Consider the following 19,026-nt stretch of genomic DNA (forward strand, 5'->3'; position numbering starts at 1 on the left):
TGTGACCTCAGTCTCTCTAAGCTGAACTCTGCAAGTGAAATCATTACCCTCTCCGCTCCATGGGACATGACATCCTGGGGTGAAAGTCTTGCTGGTGACATGGGAGAGGACTAACAGGGATGGATTCGGACCTGGCACCATAGGATCAACAATTCCATCCTGACCGAAAGGGGGAAAAGAAGTGTAATTAATAAAGTATCAGTGGCAGAGAGAGTTCAAAGAGAATCAAGAGGTCACTCTGGAGGATGCTCTTACGCAAGCTTCAGTTAGACCTTGCTACCTATCATCCTATCATAACCTGCCAACCCCCAACCAGAAGCATTCCAGCCAATTCTAAAGAACACCTAGTACAATATATAAGATTCCACAAAGGTTCTATGCACTAGAGTAACTTTCCAGAAACCTACAACCTCAGATGGTTCCCTGGCCCAGATAAGTCCTGAAACCTAGCCCAGCCTCTCCAGAACATCAGATAGTTCCATCTCCCTACCCCATATGTGCTGGTTTGAAATGATGTATGTGCCCTAGAAAAGCCATATTTTAACCCTAATCCCATTTTGTAAAGGCAGCCGTTTCTTCTAATCCCTATTCAGCACTGAATGTTTGAAACTGTAATTAGATCATCTCCCTGGAGATATGATTTAATCAAGAGTGGTTGGAGGCATGTCTCCACCCATTTGGGTGGGTCTTGAGTGGTTTACTGGAGTTCTATAAAAGAGGAAACATTTTTGGAGAATGAGAGATTCAGAGAGAGCAGAGAATGCTGTAGCACCATGAAGCAGAGTCCATCAGCTAGTGCTTTGGAGATGAAGAAGGAAGATGCATCCTGGGGAGCTTCATGAAACAGGAAGCCAGGAGAGAAACCTAGCAGATGACGCCATGTTCGCCATATGCCCTTCCAGATGAGAGGGGTACCTGACTGTGTTCACCATGTGCCCTTCCACTTGAGAAAGAAACCCCGAACTTTATTGGCCTTCTTGAACCAAGGTATTTTTCCCTGGTTGCCTTAGATTAGACATTTCTATAGACTTGCTTTAATTGGAACATTTTCTCAGCTTTAGAACTGTAAACTAGCAACTTATTAAATTCCCCTTTTCAAAATCCATTCCACTTCTGGTATATTGCATTCTGGCAGCTAGCAAACTAGAACACCATATAAGTGACAGACCCTTCCAATATGAGAAATTTAGAATTGCCATAGCCAAAACACTCCTAAAGAGAGGGATAGGAAGATTAAAGATTCCCTTCTATATGCAGAGAAGATAGGATTTAACAAATGAAAATGAATACTAAATCATGAAATTGATATCTCTTTTAATCTCCAGTATTTTAGAACAGCTAGAAGCAAAAACCTAAAATTGTAAAATTGTAACCCATGTCAACTCTGAAATATGTTGTACAACTAATTGTGGTGCTGTGCTTTGAAATGCATAGCTTTTTTGTATATATGCTATTTTTCACACAAAAAGTCAATTGTGGTAATAAAAAAATATTTAAGCCCTCTAGCCTACTATATTCTGGAGCAGCTGGAAGGAAAAAATATGAGAGGATCATATGGTAGCCCATAACAAACTCTGGGATCTGTCCTGTAACTACCTGTTGAAGAGTATTTTGAAATACTATTGCTTTTTTATTTCTTTGCTTTGTATAAATGTTATACTATACAATTAAAAAAGTTTTAAAAAATGTTGATGGATTCAACAATTTGCAGCACCCCTTCAAAACATACAGGCTCTGGTTTCCTCCTGGTATGACTGCACTGGGTTCCTTGGAGACAGTACTGCTCAATAAATCTTGGCAGCAAGATACTATTTCAGTTGTTTCTGGGTAAACTGGAGTTGAAGTCAGTCCCTAAAACGTAATGGGAGTCATCCACAGGAGTGCTGGAAAGCTTGCCCATGATACAGGCCATCATGAAGCAGGCAATGGTCCCTATAATCAGAGCTCTCATTACCCCTGAGGTGATGTACCACTTTCTGGAAGGAGCCCAGGATGTGAGTCCACTGATCACTATTCCTAGGAAACTGAAATTAAAAAAAAAACCACAGAGGACATGTGGCAATAGTGTCAGAACTAATCAATAAATATTGCTGTTCACCATTCACAAATTTGGGTCCAGCCACATCTCTCAAAGTGATCAATTTTGAGAGGTGCTCATAAGCCACAAATTCACTGAAGAAAGTCTTATAACCTGTGAGTTTGGCAACCATGAAATTATCTTGCCAGTCCATTCCCATCATGAATGAAAAGGGCATGAAGACATAAGAGCATATTATCTCAAAACTCAACTGTGGGTAGTGAAACAAGTTTCCAAACCAGGACAGAGTTGAACCTACCTAAAACAGCAGAGCCAAGAAGGCACTCAGATTCACTGCGATGTCTGCCACCAGGTGAGTGGAGGAGGACACTCCATGTGTTGCAGCTTCTGGGATATTCCTCAAATCACCGTTTTCCATTCTGATGGCATTCTTGAGAATTATTTTAGGATTTTCTTCCTAACAATAACCAGGGATGCAGGTGCAGATATAACTGAGGAAGTTAACAAGAGGGAGGATGAGGCCCTGAAAGACATGTGTGCTCCTAAGATGATTCCAGCAATGGGAGAGAACCCGGTGGTCATGATGGTATGGAACCCGGATTTGGTGACATGCAGCAAACAGCGGTGGACTGTGCAGCAAAGACAGTCTGTCTGATAATTACAATGCCAGCAGCAACTACAGATTCAATAAGGAAATGATCCCATAGTAACTATTATTACCGATCTGACCTTTCTAATGATCCACTGCATCAATCCAAGATGGTACAGCATCAACACTATAGTGCTGAAGAAAAATTGGCAGAACCTTTAATGCAAACAAGTGGTCTGGGTATTTCTCACCAAAGACAAACGAATCGCCAGCATCAGTGAACCCCAGGAAAGCCTGAACGTGTCTGTCCAACCAATCAAGAGTCATAAACCCAACTTTTGTCCTCAGAATTAAGAATCCCAAAAGAAACTGTAAACCAATTCCTCAAAAGATAGGTCTCCAGTAAATTCTGGTTCAGTACTTGGAAAATAGAAATACCAGAATAACGTACATAATAAGCCCACTAAAGGACACCAGCTGCTGTTGGCTCAATGTGGCAGTGTCAAGGATCAGCCAGAAAATTACCTCCAGGATGAGCAAGACCCTAATCACTCACTTCAGCCAGAACCAACAACTGTCCAGCAGCCTTTTCAGGGATCGCGGCTCCCAGCTCTCCTGACCCGGCTACGTCGCCTCACCCCCGACCCCCGTTTAGGATTGGCCGAGCTCCAGGAGGGGCGGGGCGAGTGCCCTGTGCCGGGTCGGACCAGGTCTGGGCTTCGCCCGGGTCCTGCGTGCCTCGGGGTCCCTTAGCTCTCAACCACCCGCAGGAGGTGTGGCCCTTCTCGCAACCCGGCTTCTCCTCCTCCTCAGGGATGGGTTTTCCCAGCGAGCATTCGCCTCAAGGCTTTGTTCTCGCCGGCGAATGTGACTTTCACCGGCAGAGTCCCTACTCCGGCCGTCTTTCCTCTGCAATAGCGGAGTTCATTGTTGCCTGTAGCGGAGCAGAATGATTTGCCAAGCACTAGCCGGGTGTCGGCGCGCTCTGAGTCTTACCTGTAAGGTTTAGGAGGCGAAAGAGAGAAGAGGCAGACCAGGAAACCGTAGAGTGAGTGAGTTTATTCCTGCGCTCCCGGGCAGAGCTCACAGAACTCCAGGTAGGGAGTTGTGAGCTCCCTGCTGGGTCTTGGTGTGGGCGGGTTTTAAGCAAGGGGGTTAGGTGAGGTCTAGAAGGGGCGGCACATTTTACACAGCTCAAGTCATGATGACCTCCCCTGTTCCCCCGACCTAACATTCCAGCCTTTTTATGATAATAGGGCGCAGAGCTCTTTCTGACTACTTCCTGCTGCATTGGGGCAGCGTGGGGTTATAGGCTGGAACCGTCATAGTCAGGAGAGTGGGGAGGTTGGCTATAGGAATTTGGTGAGGAAGGCAGGTGGTGATAATGATGTAGGAGCATTTGGTTGATTGCCACCCGTGACAGTTCTTTTATGCGTCCTTGAAGGAAGTTGAGGAGACAGAGTTAGGAGAAAGAAAAGACAGATTAGAATAATTGGTCCTAGTAGCGGGGAGGAGCCATGTCTCCAGGGGTGAAGAGAACCAGGTTAGGGCAGAGTTGGTTCCCTGTTTTCTAGGAAGAATAAGTGAAATTCCTGGAGACAGGAAGGAGTGAGCAGAGAGAGATTTATGGGATAAGAAATCTTGTAAACGGTGGGGTGACAGTACTTGGAGAGGCCTACCCAGATTAAGTTTAAGAGCTATACGAGTTAGGGTGGCGGCCGCAGCCAGTGCTCGGCAACAGGGAGGCCACCCAGGGGTGGTGGGGTCTACTTGCTTAGAGAGGTAGGCCACTGGAGTATAAGTTGGTCCAAGGGGTTGGGTTAAGACTCCCACCGCTATTCCTTGTTTTTCGTTGAAAAGGAAGAAGGGCTTGTCAGGATTTGGAAGAGCGAGCGGGGGAGAATGAAGTAAGGCATTACGGAGAACCAGAAAAGCTTTGGCTATAGTACAGGGGTCATTCAGGGGTCCCGTGGGTGTCACCTTGGGTGCTTCATAAAGAGGTTTTGCTAGGAGGGAAAAGCCGGGGACCCAGTGTTGGAAGAACCCCTCAAAACCTAGGAAGGATAAAATTTGTCCAGCATTTTCTGGAGGTTGGAGTTCTTGGAGGGCTTGCTGTCTGTCTCCTGTTAGGTGTCTGGATGTGGGAGTGAGGCGGAGCCCCAGGTAGGTGACAGTGGAGGAAGAGAGTTGAGCCTTGGCAGGGGAGATTTGATATCCTTTGTTAGTTAAAAAATTTAATAGGGTGGCTGTAGCCTTTGAGGAAGTTTCTTCAGAAGGGCTGCAAATTAATAGATCATCTATGTATTGGAGAATGATACTGGGAGTTAGAGTGCACCCTATTAGGTCCCTGGCTAGGGCTTGGCCAAAGATATGGGGGCTGTCGCGAAACCCCTGAGGTAATACTGTCCATGTAAGTTGTTGGGCAGCCAAAGAGTCTGGGTCTTCCCAGGTAAAGGCAAATAAATTGTAATAGGCAGGGTCTAGAGGGATTGTAAAGAAGGCATCTTTGAGGTCTAGGACAGAATAATGAGTGGTGTGAGGGGGATGTGTGAGAGAAGAGTATATGGGTTGGGAACTATTGGGTGGTTGTGGATGACAGCTTCATTAATTAGTTGGAGGTCTTGGACTAGATGATAAGAACCGTCAGGTTTTTTGACAGGCAAAATAGGGGTGTTATATGGCAAGTTAGTGGGTATGAGGAGTCCCTTTCCCTTGAGCCGGTTAATGATGGGTTGGAGTCCTTTTTGATGGGTTATGGAGATGGGAAATTGTGGCCGAGACGGGAATGAAGAGAGATCCTTTAGCTGGATAAGAACTGGTTTATGATGGGAAGCTATTAGGGGAGTTGACGTATCCCATACCTCTGGGTTCACTAGGTGAGGTGGTAGAGGAGGTGAGGGAAGGATGGAACCCTGAGTGGAGGTGGAGGCCACACATAAGGGTAATAGTAAATTCGTTTGAGGTTTTTGTATCCAGATGTGAGGCTCCTAATTTGGTGAGAAGATCCCGCCCTATTAGTGGGCTGGGGCAGGAAGGCATCACTAAGAAAGAGTGTGTAATGGGGTAGCCTTCTATTAAACACGTAAGTGGTCTGGTAGTTAAGGGGCACGAAGGATAGCCATCTATGCCCATAACTGTGACCTGGGAAGGGGGAAGTTGACCCGAGTAAGAGGGGAGGATGGAGAAGGTAGCCCTTGTGTCCACTAAAAAGGATGGGGACTTACCCACTACCTTGATTGTTACCCTGGGCTCATCGAGGGTGATGGGGTCACTGAGGCCAGGCGTCGTCAGTCGTCGGTGGCCAGGCCCAGGACTGCCAGTGGTGGGTCAGGGGTTGGAAGGACGGCCCCTCCATGGCTAGGCGCTGAGGGGCAGTCACTTTTCCAATGCCCATTTTTCCCACAGAGAGGGCATGGTCCCTTGGGCAGTCAAGGATTGGGGCACTGGCGGGACCAGCATCCGTCGAGGCCACATTTGAAGCATTTTCCTGGTGGCAGATTAGTTGTAGCTGGCTTCTTATCAGTTGAAGTGGGCCACAGGGCCTTAATCAGGGATTGGGTTTGTAAATTTGCCCTTCGGTGGTCCCAGGACTCTTTCTGCGCCCTCTCTAATTCATCACGAGTATTAAAAATTTTAAAGGCCTTGTTTACCAGGTCACGAATAGGGGCCTGAGGATCGTCCTCAATTTTTCTAAGTTTGCGCCTTATATCCAGAGCTGACTGGGATATAAAATGTGTGGCTAAGATGATTTTACCAGCCTCCGAGTCAGAGTTTAGGCAGGTATATTGGGTGAGGGCTTCTGTGAGCCGGTTTAGAAAAGCGGCTGGATTTTCTTCAGGACCTTGAATAATTTCCCTTAGCTTATGAAAGTTGACGACTTTATGGGAAGTTTTTGCATGCTGGCTGTGAGGCAGGTAAGCATTTTGTCTCGCCTAATCTGTCCGTTTCTTCCTGCTGGAGTGTCAATTTCATAGTCCCACCCTGGCTCTTGATCTGGTACTGCCTCGGCCCCTACCGGCATGGTGTGGTCGGTTATATGCAGCTGGTTAGCATGAGCCCTGGCCGCATTGAAAATGCGGTCCATTTCATCTGTAGTTAGGGAAGAAGAGCAGATTACATGAATGTCATGCCAGGTAAGGTTGTAGGCATTAGCCAGATATTGGAATTCTTTAGTATAGGTAGTTGGATCGTTGGAGAAGGAGCCCAACCATTTTTCGATGTGAGAGAGATCAGCCAGGGAGAAGGGAGTGTGTACTCGAATTAACCCTTCAGGTCCTGCAACTTCCGTATGGGAGCTTACAGGTGAGGATGGCAAGGCTGTTGAGGACAGTGAAGGATTAGGTGGTGGCGGAGGAGCCGGTGAAGGGGGAAGGGGACACGGGGGTGGTTGGAGAGCCGCTGGAGTAGAAGGAAGAAGGAAAGGATAAGATGGCGGCTGGAGAGCCGCTGGAGCAGAAGGGGAAAGAGAAGGACAGGATGGCAGCTGGAGCGCCGCCAGCGGAGAAGGAGGAAGAGGAGGGCAAGATGGCAGCGGGAGTCCTGCCAGAGGGAGAGGAGGGTAGAGCGGGGGAGAAGAGGATAGTTTCCCTAAATACGGTGGAGGCCCTGGTTGTTTAAAGGAAGAGGAATCGAGGGGGTCGGAAAAGGAGGAAGTTTCATTGGACTGTTTGTCCACGACTGAGGGCTTGGGGGTTTCTTTGGCTAGAAGAACCTGAGCCATAGAGCAGGAAGTGCAGAGAGAGGGGCGGGAGCGCAGAAGGAAAAAAGCCTGGACGTAAGGAATTTCGGCCCATTTGTCGTTCCTCTGGCAAAAGTTGTGGAGGTTTGGAAGGATATTAAAATCGAAAGTCCCATCCTCAGACCAATGAGAATCGTTGTCCAGTTGATATTGGGGCCAAGGCTTTTTACAAAAGTAAGTGAGGCGTTTTGGCTGGATGTCTGGAAGTAAATCCAGCATCATTAGGTTAGTCAAGAGACAACCCAGTGGGGTAGAGGGTTTGGCTTTCGAGGATTTGCTGCCCATACTGACGGGTCTGAAAGGAGAAAGGACTGGCCCAGGGGGTGTCGGCGTCCCAACGCCCTGAGAGAGTCCTTGGAGCTCCTACGAGCAGGGCCTCGTCTCCCCAGGGGACGACTCACCCTGGTTTGAGGCCCTTTCAGGTCCTGGATCTGAAAATCGGGAGGGAAATGAGAAGCGGGGCGTCCCCACGACTTTTTGAGTCCCGGGAAAGGGTGTGAGGTTTGCGGGCGTCCCTGTTCACCTCAGCCCTCAGAAGAGAACCTGACGTGAATTCACGATTTTTGGAGGGTAATTTACAGACAGACTCTCTCGGAACTGTGAGACCGGACAGCAGGGCTAGGAGGGAAGGGACTTACCAAATCTGTGGTGGGTGTGGTGGCGGGCCAAGGGATCCCTTGTCGCTGGATATGTGGAGGAAAGAGGAGAGAGGAGGCCGGGTCACCCCTGGCTAGGCGGGTGGCACCAGCGCTCTCCTCCCGGGCTACACACACCAAAATGTAAGGTTTAGGAGGCGAAAGAGAGAAGAGGCAGACCAAGAAACCATAGAGTGAGTGAGTTTATTCCTGTGCTCCCGGGCAGAGCTCACAGACCTCCAGGTAGGGAGTTGCGAGCTCGCCGCTGGGTCCTGGTGCAGGCAGTTTTTAAGCAAGGGGGTTAGGTGAGGTCTAGAAGGGGCGGCACATTTTACGCAGCTCGAGTCATGGTGACCTTCCCTGTTCCCCTGACCTAACATTACCTTGCTTTGACATTAATCGACTTATTCTTATACTTGTCCTTATAACAGTCCGGTTCCTTTTACTTTCCTTGAATATGACGTGGATGATGCACAGGACTTATAGCAAAAATGCCAGAGTACTTTTTCCTTTCAATTCTAAGTTATCCTATTTTGAACACTGCTCTAACCGGCAACATGAAGCCAGCAGTTGTGGGCTGCCCGGTGTTCCTTAATCTTCATAGTTCAGCGGTGTTAACCGAATTTATCCAAACAAAATGTAGGCCTGAAAACAGACCTGACCCAGACTATTATATAGACATTGAGAAATAATACATATAAATTATAACTGACATTAATTAATCCCATGCTCATTCAGAGGTTTTTGTTGCAGGCCTACACGCATGGGTGACCAGGTCTATGAATGGGATAAAAGGAAGTTCTTCCAGAGGACAGTGTCTTCTGAAGTAACTATTTCATTCTCCTTCCTCAAGGAAATTCAGTGTCTGTCTAAGGAAGAAGTACCCCATATGCTAGACTTGTATTCTAATTAAGCCTTACCTTACAACGGATGGTACTTCAGTCACCTATCTTTCATAGTTGGCTGACTGGTAAGCATGGAATGCTTAACCAGGACATAATGACTTATAGGTTGAGTCGTTTTAGTGAGTCTTATTAATCCTCATTCACACAAACACTTAGAACCGTGAGGCATTTGAGTAATCCTACATATATGTACAATCCTCATAGCTACAAAAAAAAAGAGCAGCTAGAACTACAGAGGCCATTCCAACGCTACAAGACTATCAAAAGGTCTCTAACTGCAAAGTCACCACACTCCCAATTTAGCACATCTAGGCAGAACGCTACCGTGTAAAGAATATGCACTTTGGATCCTGGTCTGCTTGAGTCTGCACGCAGCTTTACCTCTTACTAGCAGGGCTGTCCTAGGTACGTAACGTCATTGAGCTCTCGTTTCCTTACCTGTACTGTACATTAGGGTCATCACCACTTGCATTTAGGAATAAATGAGATGACAAATGGAAAGTACCTAGCCCCACGTCCCAAAAGCTCTTCTTCAATTCCCTGTTTCAAGTTGTGACACAGCATAAGGAATTTAACATTCCATTAATGATAATCTAGCCTAGAAAATTGAAAAAAAATGACAGCATAAGGTCTATATATTAGAATATAAAACCAAAGGAACCAGTCATTTCTAATGCAAAATTGGTTTAGATGTTATGTTGCTTAACTTTACCTCTAAGCAAAATGAAATGTGGATCTTAAGGGTACATAAGCCAAAGCAAAGTAAACCCTGTTTCTTATGTAGCTACCTGGGGGGAATATTCTTTAACAAATCTGACTCCAGTGATGGTAGATGTTTGGCTTACAAGCACTGCTGAGCCACTCAATTCCTGATTCAGTTTCCTTTGCTACCTCCCTTTGAACAAGTGACTGAAATTTGGGCTCCAAGAACCAGCAAATCATTGTTTAAAATAAAGTTACTGCTGTTACATTACGTATCAACCACTCTATTCCAAACATATCTGCCAAGGGTGGGAGATTGGAGGTGCCACTAACGGCTTGGTTTACAGCTTCACATTAATAGTCTTCTTTCCTTTTAAATTTTTCTTTAATATGCTGTGTGTTGGGGGGGGTCACATTTCATTATTTTCCATGTGAATATCCTGTTATTGCCACACTATGTGTTGATTTTTTTTTTGCATGGGCTGGGAATCGAACCTTCATGGCAGGAGAGAATTCTACCACTTAACTACCTGTGCACACCTTTTTAAAACTGTTAATTGATGAAGACTAATCCCTTATTCCCTCATATATGTTTTAGGGAGAAACGAGATAAAATATTTCCTCCAACCTTGATTTCTCCAGCTCAGTAGTCCTCAAATCAGACTCCGCTAATAAGCAAAATAGCGCCAGGAGCTTTTAAAAAACAGAGGTTCTGCCCCACCCCACCAACCTGCTATGTTAGCATCTCGGGGCAGTGGTATTTGAATTTTGCATTTTGTGAAGCCCCCCAGAGTTTAAATTTTTTTTAATCTTCCGGATTAAAAAAAAATTCCGAGATAATTTTAGGTGTACAGAAGAGTTAGAGTTCATTCACTTTCCCTAATGTTAATATCTTATGTAACAATGGTAAAATGAAGAAACTAGCACTAATATAATACCATTAACTAAACTACACACTCTTCAGTTTTCACCAGTTGTTCCATTAATGCCCTTTTTCTGATACAAGATTCCACCCAGGACACCACGTTGCATTTAGTCATCATACTTCCTTATTCTTTTCCAATCTGCAAGAGTTTTTCAGTCTTTCCATGTTTTTCATGACCTTTGTAACTTTGGAAGAGTGCTGGTCAGGTATTTTGTAAAACCTTTCGTGTTTGGTGTTTTCTCATGGTTAGATTAGGGTTTGACTTTGGGAGAACACCAGAAGTGAAGTGCCTCTCTCCTCACATCAGATCACAGGGAATATGATATCAGCATGATTTATCATTGGTGATGTTAACCTTGGTCACTTAGTTGAGTTGGTGTCTGCTGGGTTTTTCCACAATAAAATTTCAATTTTTTTCCTTTCCAAACTTTATGTTAGTGAGGATGTGAGAAGCTAGGACTCTCATACACTGCTGCCAGAAATGCAAAATGGTACAGCCACTTTAGAGATCAGTTTGGCAATATCTTATAAAGGTAAGCATATACCTAACATATAACAAGCCTTTACACTCTGAGGTTTTATCAAAGAGAAAAGAAAACATAAGTCCATACAAAGACCTGTACACAAATATTCATAGCAGCTTCATTTGTGATAACCAAAAACTGGAAACAACCCAAATGTCCATGAATAGATGAATGGATAAACAACTTGTGGCCAATTCATACAATGGAATACTACTCAACAATGAAAAGTAATGAACTATCAGAGGACTCCCAAAGTCATTATGCTGAGTGAAAGAAACCAGACAAAATAGAGAAGGATTACCGAGGGAACAGAAAACTTTTGGGGGTGATGGATATGTTCATAATCTTAATTGTTATGATGCTTTATGGGAATGTGTATGTGTCAAAGTTTATCAAATGTTCTACTTTAAATATATGTAATTTACTGTATGTCAATCTCTCTCTCTCCATATATATCTAGTTTAAGTTTAAGGTATATATATCATTATTATTCCCTGCTCTAACCAATCTTTTGATTAGCTAACCAACTACAGGTCCTAATTGTGTCAAATGAGAGGGTCTCTACTCCACTTATTCACTCACCCTGTAAAACTTTCAGCACCTATGGTCTTATCCAGGATCTGGCTATGTCATCTGTGCTCTTTGAGGAACAACCTCTGCTATTCTCTACCTGGAGAATTCCAGTGGGTAAGCAGTAGGTAATGAAATCTATACTGAATAAAACTAAATTAGCATACCTTTTACTTCATATCCATTTTTAAAAGGTTAGGAGTATTTTATTGTAAATTCACTTATATCATGACAATATTCTGCACCTTCCTTATTTAAATTTTATTTACCCATTAACTGCAACTGAATAAGAACAAACTACTTAGTATAATAAACATTTCACCCTCAAACAAATTTCGAAACCTTTTATTTAAAATTAGAAACTCAAATACAAATTAAAGCAGTACAATATAAGATATTAACCCTTCATAAACAGACCATAACCACTTTAAGTCACACACTATTTCTACAACAAATTTAAAGAGAAATTTAAAAATAATCCACAATCAGATTATTTTTAAACTCTTAGTGTCACCATTAAGACTATTAGAAAAGACTCAAATTTAATTATAAATTGATCAAAGCTACTACAGAGTGATTCCTGCTATCCACTAAAGAATTAAAATTTAGTATGACTTTTATTCACTCATAAGTAAAAAGTACCTCATTTCTAAAAGACAATTATTGTTTATTTTCTCTACAAGGCTGTAAGAACTGCTTTGTTTAGTTGACTTTTGATTTTAATATGCCACAATAGGGTCTTTGAGTGAAGCAATCTCATTAAAAATGTTTAGAATTTTGACAGATCCCTTTCTTCACTTCATGAATGTTTTTCATTTATGAATAAGAAAATGATTAGACTCATCCTATATTCCCTTTTTAGTGTCTTAATTTTCCTGAAAAAAATGGTTTTATATTTTATATATTAATACTATAAGTCCAATTCTAAGAATTCACACCAAAAAAAACAACAAAGGAGACAGTATAATATCTTGAGCCTGTATTGTTCCTGAAAATACTTATACAAAGTAGAATTATATTTGTATTGAACAGGTAACAGGAAAATACATTATGTAGTGTTTATATATTTAAAATAATCTGAAACAAATAAAACATAAACATACTCAAGAATGGCTGTTCTAGTTTGCTAGCTGCCAGAATGCAATATAGCAGAAATGGAATGGCTTTTAAAAAGGGGAATTTAGTAAGTTGCTAGTTAACAGTTCTAAGGCCGAGAAAATGTCCCAATTACAACTCTACAGAACTGTCCAATCAAAGGCATCCAGGGAAAGATACCTTGGTTCAAGAAGGCCAATGAAGTTCAGGGTTTCTCTCTCAAGTGAGAAGGCATGTGGCGAATGCTTGTCTCTCGGCTGGAAGGGCACATGGTGAGCAAGGTGTCATTAGCTAGCTTTCTCTCCTAGCTTCCTGTTTCATGAAGCTCCCCAGGAGGTGTTTTCCTTCTTCATCTCTAAAGCGCTGGCTAGCGGACTTTCTGCTTTGTGGTGCTGCAGCATTTTCTGCTCTCTCTGAATCTCCTTCATTCTCCAAAATGTTTCCTCTTTTATAGGACTCCAGAAATTTATCAAGACCCACCCAAATGGGTAGAGACATGTCACCTAATCCAGCTTAACAACCACTCTTGATTAAATCACATCTCCAGGGAGATGATCTGATTACAGCTTCAAACATACAGTATTGAATAGGGATTATTCTGCCTTTACAAAATGGGATTTTGATTAAAACATGGCATTTCTAGGGTCCATACATCCTTTCAAACCAGCACAATGGCACTCACATTATTCAAGAAAAAGGTTATGAGTATCAATATATGAAAGGTTTCCTAAAACACTCATTTTATGAAGTCTTTTACAATTAAATTTATAAAATCAAACTAAATTGTGTATGTATCAACTGCCATGATCATAGCTTTCTGCACACCAGGAAAGTTAAAACTTTAACATCTGTTCTATAAAACTGAAGATGAAATATAATCAAACTCGGCATTTCAACATAAAGTTTTATATTTCTCAGCAGCATATCATACTTCCTTATCATCAAATAAATGACTCTAAGATGCAACTAGTCTTTTCTACTATTATCTATTATTGCTCTTTAAAAACCATTTTAATCTATTATTGCTCTTTAAAAACCATTATCTATTATTGCTCTTTAAACCATTTTTTGGAGAAAATCCACTCCGGGTTCTGAGAGCATTAGTTATTTTCTACAACCAACTCTGCTTTGAGTGGCAGATTTCTAGCTCTCTTAGAATTCTTCTTCTTTTAAAGAGAATAAAAAAACATGCAGACTTCCCTACAGACTCATTAAATGTAGAGATTAATAAAGAAACGTAGAGATTAATTAAGAAAATTTTCAGATGCAATAATGTTTAAGTGTTCACGGTTTATTTACTACTAATTAGTGGTAGCCTTAGACAAGTTGTTTAACTTCTTTGCTAATTAGTTTCATGTTTAAAACAAAGAGATTTGAATAGATAATCTCTAAAGTTCCTTCCAATTCTCACATGGTGTGATTCTGTGCTTCTATAAGAATTTCTAATTGATACACTGAATTTTTCATAAATCAAGAGATCTGCTATGACCTAAAATAGCACCTAAACCTCTCTTGTTAGAAAAGTCATAAAGAACATGTTAAAAGCTCAACATCCCAAGACTTACTGTACCTAGTCCCTCTTGAGGAGACCAATGAATAGCCCTTAGTTGAAACCAAATATCTTACTTACAAAAACTACTTTTAAATTACATTGTAAACTGTAATCCATACCAAACTCTGAAATCTGTTCTAAAACTAATTGTTGTGGGGTGCTTTGAAATGTATTGCTCTTTTGTATATATGTTATTTTTCACAATAAAAAAATTATATTGTAAACCTATCAAAATATATTAAATCTATGCCACAGATTTCCTACATTCTAATTTACATTTTTCATTCATTTACATTCAAGATAGTCTGCACAGTTAGGGTGTGGGGGGGACTGCTTAATATTCTTATACTTCAAACCATAGTGAAAAGTCAAATAAAATACAGATGAAAAGCAGAGTATAGTTAATTATCATATTCTGTTGATTTCTGTAAAAGTATTCTCAATGCTATTTATGGGCTAGAAAAACAAGGCAAAGTTGAAAAAGGAAATACTGCTTATAAATGCTGATGTTCAAATGGATTTAGTTGTGTTTCGCCATTAAATAATACTGAACCAAAACACTTGAGCAGCTTTTATGAAAAGTTAATGCACCATGAAGTAGCACTTTGGTACTACTACAGTGCAAGTTGGAAGTTTTTTTTTCCTTAACTATGGGCAGCAAATGAGGCACTTAACTGTAGAATAGAAAAATAGGGTATGTTTAAGAAGAAATTCAAGATTATTCATAAAAGATAATAAGCACTATTCAAAAAGTAAAAAATTCATTTTTTTTTCCATTACCACACTAAATATTTATTAAAGGAGTGTCTCATTTCAAGGTAAAGTATATAAATGGTATACAAGTCAAGCAAACATATTACTTTATGCACTTTACCAGCTTATGAAAAATAAATTACAATTAAATCTATTCAATGATTACATGCTATGTACAAAATAATGCACCATTATTATTTCCAATATCTTTATCCTTGAAATGGATTATTATTATTTTTAATGGTATTGTGTATAACTGTAGCTCATTTTATATGGCACTTCTTTATGCTAAGTGTTTTGCCCATTACTGCAGTTAATACACACAGCCAGTCTAGAGTTAGATACTCTTAGTTAACTTATTAACTACTAAAATACCACCCCCACCTCTTGCTCTCCCAATCCTACACTAAAATGAATTTTGTCCGGTGGCCTGACAACTAATCCAGATATGCCAGGACAAAGAAGGAAATGAACTGTATGGAGGGAAACCCATGAGCTCCACCTTATGCAAGCATTTTTCTAATAATACCTAAATTAGTCCCTGTTCCTTCACCTCTTTCCTTCCTCATTAATATTTTCTGGATTTATTTAGTCAATACTGTCCACTCCAGTAGAGTGGAAAGATGGTTTCTGTAGTCAAATAGACTTGAGCTACAAAGCATTTTAATGATTGTGTGACTACACCATTAACCTCTCTGAGCCCCAGGTTTCATATCTGTAAACTGCTACCAAGTGGTGGTTTGTGGAGTTAATGGGTAAATTATGCATTAAGAAGCTGGCACATCAAAGAAGATAGGGAAAGCATAATTTCCTCTGTCTTTCTTCTGGGGATATAATGAAGAAAAAACTCATATCCCTACCATCAATAGCATCTTAAGAGTATAGTAGAGAAAAGAGTCCTAGAAACAAATAATTTTTAAAATGATGCTAAATAGGCCAGCAGTTCATCAGCCTCTGTTTCTCTCTTTTATTTAAAAAATATTTATTGATTCTCTGCTATGCCCCGACATAAAAGATGGCAATAATCCAGACATTTAAAGAGCTATGAGAAGAGAGAAGGTGGGGTCAGTAGGAACAAAGACCCAGAAAGAGAAATAACTGATAATTTAAGGATTAGGAAAGTGTCTTCCATAATTACATTGTGGCCAGCAGAGGAAGTGGCATGAAACAGCATTGACAAAGGGCTATGGGGAGCTTAATTCAGTCCTTTCTCTCACTAAGCGGATCATTTCCTTAGATCAGAATGGCTTTACTTTCTGCACAACTGCATGATACGAATCTTGCTTTACTTCTGGATGATCCTGTCCTGTTGGCTATTTGTTACAGTGGTCAAAAAATTCATTTTTTATTTAACAAACACCCAACATCACACATGCTTCACTAGGGAAAATCATTTTGAATTTAAAACTGCTGTTTTGGCGATAAGAGACAGAAAATATTTCCTTTGTAAGATATACTGGATTTCTCAGAATGAAATCCAAGTCTTCTCAACCTGAGTGCTACATATTTATAAACCCAGAAGAATACATCTTACTATACTGGAAAGATATTTCTAACTATCAACTAAGTATAGCATGTGATCCCTGACTATTTCTGAAGGATGGAAGTTTGTATTTTATATAATTTCAAAGAAGAGAACCTCATGACTGTAACAGAATATGGAACAGATATTTAGCACCTAAATTTAGAGAGCACATAAGTATTGCCATTGTTTTAAACAGTTGTTATGTCCACGGATGGCAGAGGGAAGATAAATGTTGTTTCACGATTTTAGAACATTCTCAAAGATTAAAATATTAAGTTTCCAAAAATTATCCTTGATTTGCAAATGCATCTCATCTATAACATTCAAACACAATCTTATCATTTCTTCTTGAAGTTATGGATATATGTTCTTTTTTAACAAGTAAAGAAATAATTGAGGTTTTGTTTTTCTTAACCATCAATAAATTGTCTTCCAAATGTGACACTGTTTCAGAGCTTTAGATAGAAAATAGTTTTTTTTTAAGTAATTCATATTCTAGCATTAGCATTACTTGAAATGTTCTTCACTATAGGGTAGAGGTTAAAAATGAAGTGAATAGTATGACTGCTGAATCATTATATTGATATTTCTTTTGGTCTCCAGTGTCTTATAGCAGCTAGAAGAAAAAATGAAAAATCGTGGAACTGTAACCCATACCAAACTTTAAAATCTGTTCTATAAGTACTTGTTAAAATACACTTGGAAATTTACTGCTTTTTTGTATATATGTTAAGTTCATAATTTAAAAAAACTTTAAGAAAAAATGAAGTGAATATCCACGAATCTTCTGCTGAAATACGTGAACAAATACAAGAAGAAACAGAAGATGAACATACATCAATTTCTGGCAATATACTGGCACATAAATGCTTCTCTGTAGGGTAAAGAGCACTAAATGAAAAGATAATAAATGTTTGCCATGACATTATTCCAAGCAGATGGAGCTTAACATCTGCTTTCTTCCTATCTAAGAGAAATATTCTTATGCTGTTCTAAGTAATCTTTACTTTAATCCTGTATGAAACATTTTACTTCATATTATGCATGACATTAACTAAAGTTTTCCATGAAATAATTTAATCATGCCCACTGAGCAATCCTATATATTACCTGTACTTTACTAAATTTAACTACAGGAAGGTCTTGACTCATAAGGAAGGAAAGAAAGACTTTTAAAAATATGTTTTTGCCCCATTAAGACTGTTTGGGAACTTAAATAGTTCATCCCCATACTCATCATTTATAATCACTTTAACAAATTATATTCCTTACTACATAATTTCCTCACATACAGAAGAATAAAAATTCTGTTCTTTATATATCTTTAGATAAAACTTCCTATTTGTAAGATATTATGTTTTTGAAAGGAAATAATTTGAGTACATTAAAGAAACAGGAACATTGTTGATATAATTAATTTGTTAAGAAATAAAGTGCATAGAGCTTTCAATGTAAATATTGCCTGGTATATTACAGCTAAGTAAAAGATTAGGAAAATAAAAATGAAGACTCAGTTTAGAACCTAGACTGCACAAATAATGAGATGAGAATATAACTTCCATATATTTATACAGAATTTATACTCTATATAAAAATAGGATATTTTTATATAGGGAGTACTTCCTTTCCACCCACCCCCACCCCCCAAAAAAGAAAAAGCAACTGAAAACATTCTAAAGAAAAGTTAGGTAGATTTCTACTTCCCAAATAAGCAGACATGCTACACAGTAATACCGACATGCAATACTTGAAATGTAGAATCACATTCTGACTGCTCCCCTAGAATTTCTTTATTTAATTTACAGTTCTCTGGTGTCTGGCTGATTTCATCTTGCAAAGTAGCAGATATGCCATGAGTCTCACCTAAATCACCACTGTCAGATAAGGTATCAAACTTTTCCGGGGAATGAATTATATGAAGCTTACTATCTCCTAGCGCTTCATCAAAAGCTGTCCTCTCCTCAGCATCTTCTAGCTGTTGAACTGAAGTTAAATACCGTTCAAGCAGACTATTATCCTGCTCATTGTGTGCACTTTCCCTACTCCATTCAACATGTTTCTCACTAACATCCCCTAAATCTGACTCTTTGCCACATTTGACTGTGTCAATGGAATTCCCCATTGTGGAACTTTCGCTGCCCTCTGGGGAATTTTTTTCAAAATCCAAAGAATCCTGCAAATAATGCACTTGTTCTGTTAGGGAGGAATGAAAACCAGAGTCTGGAAATTCTGGTAAGGATTTCTCTTGAGGAGCTTCATCAGGAGCAATGACCCAGTCAGAATTTTGATCAGAAGATAGCTCCTGGCTTTCCGTGGATAATGGAAGCTTAGATGATATCCAACTACTTGACATAGGAACATCAGCATGCCAAGAACTGAGGCGCTGGTCCACTGTCTGTTGCCAAGCCTGTAAAGACCTTACCTATAAACCAGAGGATACAGTTTATTATGAAATAAAAATCGTACCTGCTTTAC

General features: G+C 40.4%; 1 protein-coding gene and 1 pseudogene across 4 annotated transcripts in view; both read right to left on the reverse strand.

The window, feature by feature from the left end:
* The window catches only part of LOC143648449 (centrosomal protein of 97 kDa-like), a 77,134-nt gene that overhangs the window by 18,166 nt on the left and 39,942 nt on the right, over nt 1-19,026 (reverse strand). Inside the window, exon 11 of one of the 4 annotated variants that reach the window (XM_077118517.1) lies at nt 11,979-18,973. The exons of 2 other annotated variants lie outside the window; for them this stretch is intronic. In XM_077118517.1, the coding sequence (XP_076974632.1) occupies nt 18,272-18,973 (702 nt within the window). In that variant the 3' untranslated portion in view covers nt 11,979-18,271. Of the gene's footprint in view, nt 1-11,978; nt 18,974-19,026 lie in introns of those variants that run through there. One more of the 4 variants, XM_077118516.1, reaches the window with a different exon arrangement.
* On the reverse strand, nt 1,660-8,602 carry LOC143648844 (solute carrier family 28 member 3-like; annotated as a pseudogene).

This window comes from Tamandua tetradactyla, chromosome 10 (genome assembly GCF_023851605.1).
Source record: "Tamandua tetradactyla isolate mTamTet1 chromosome 10, mTamTet1.pri, whole genome shotgun sequence".
NCBI lineage: Eukaryota > Metazoa > Chordata > Mammalia > Pilosa > Myrmecophagidae > Tamandua > Tamandua tetradactyla.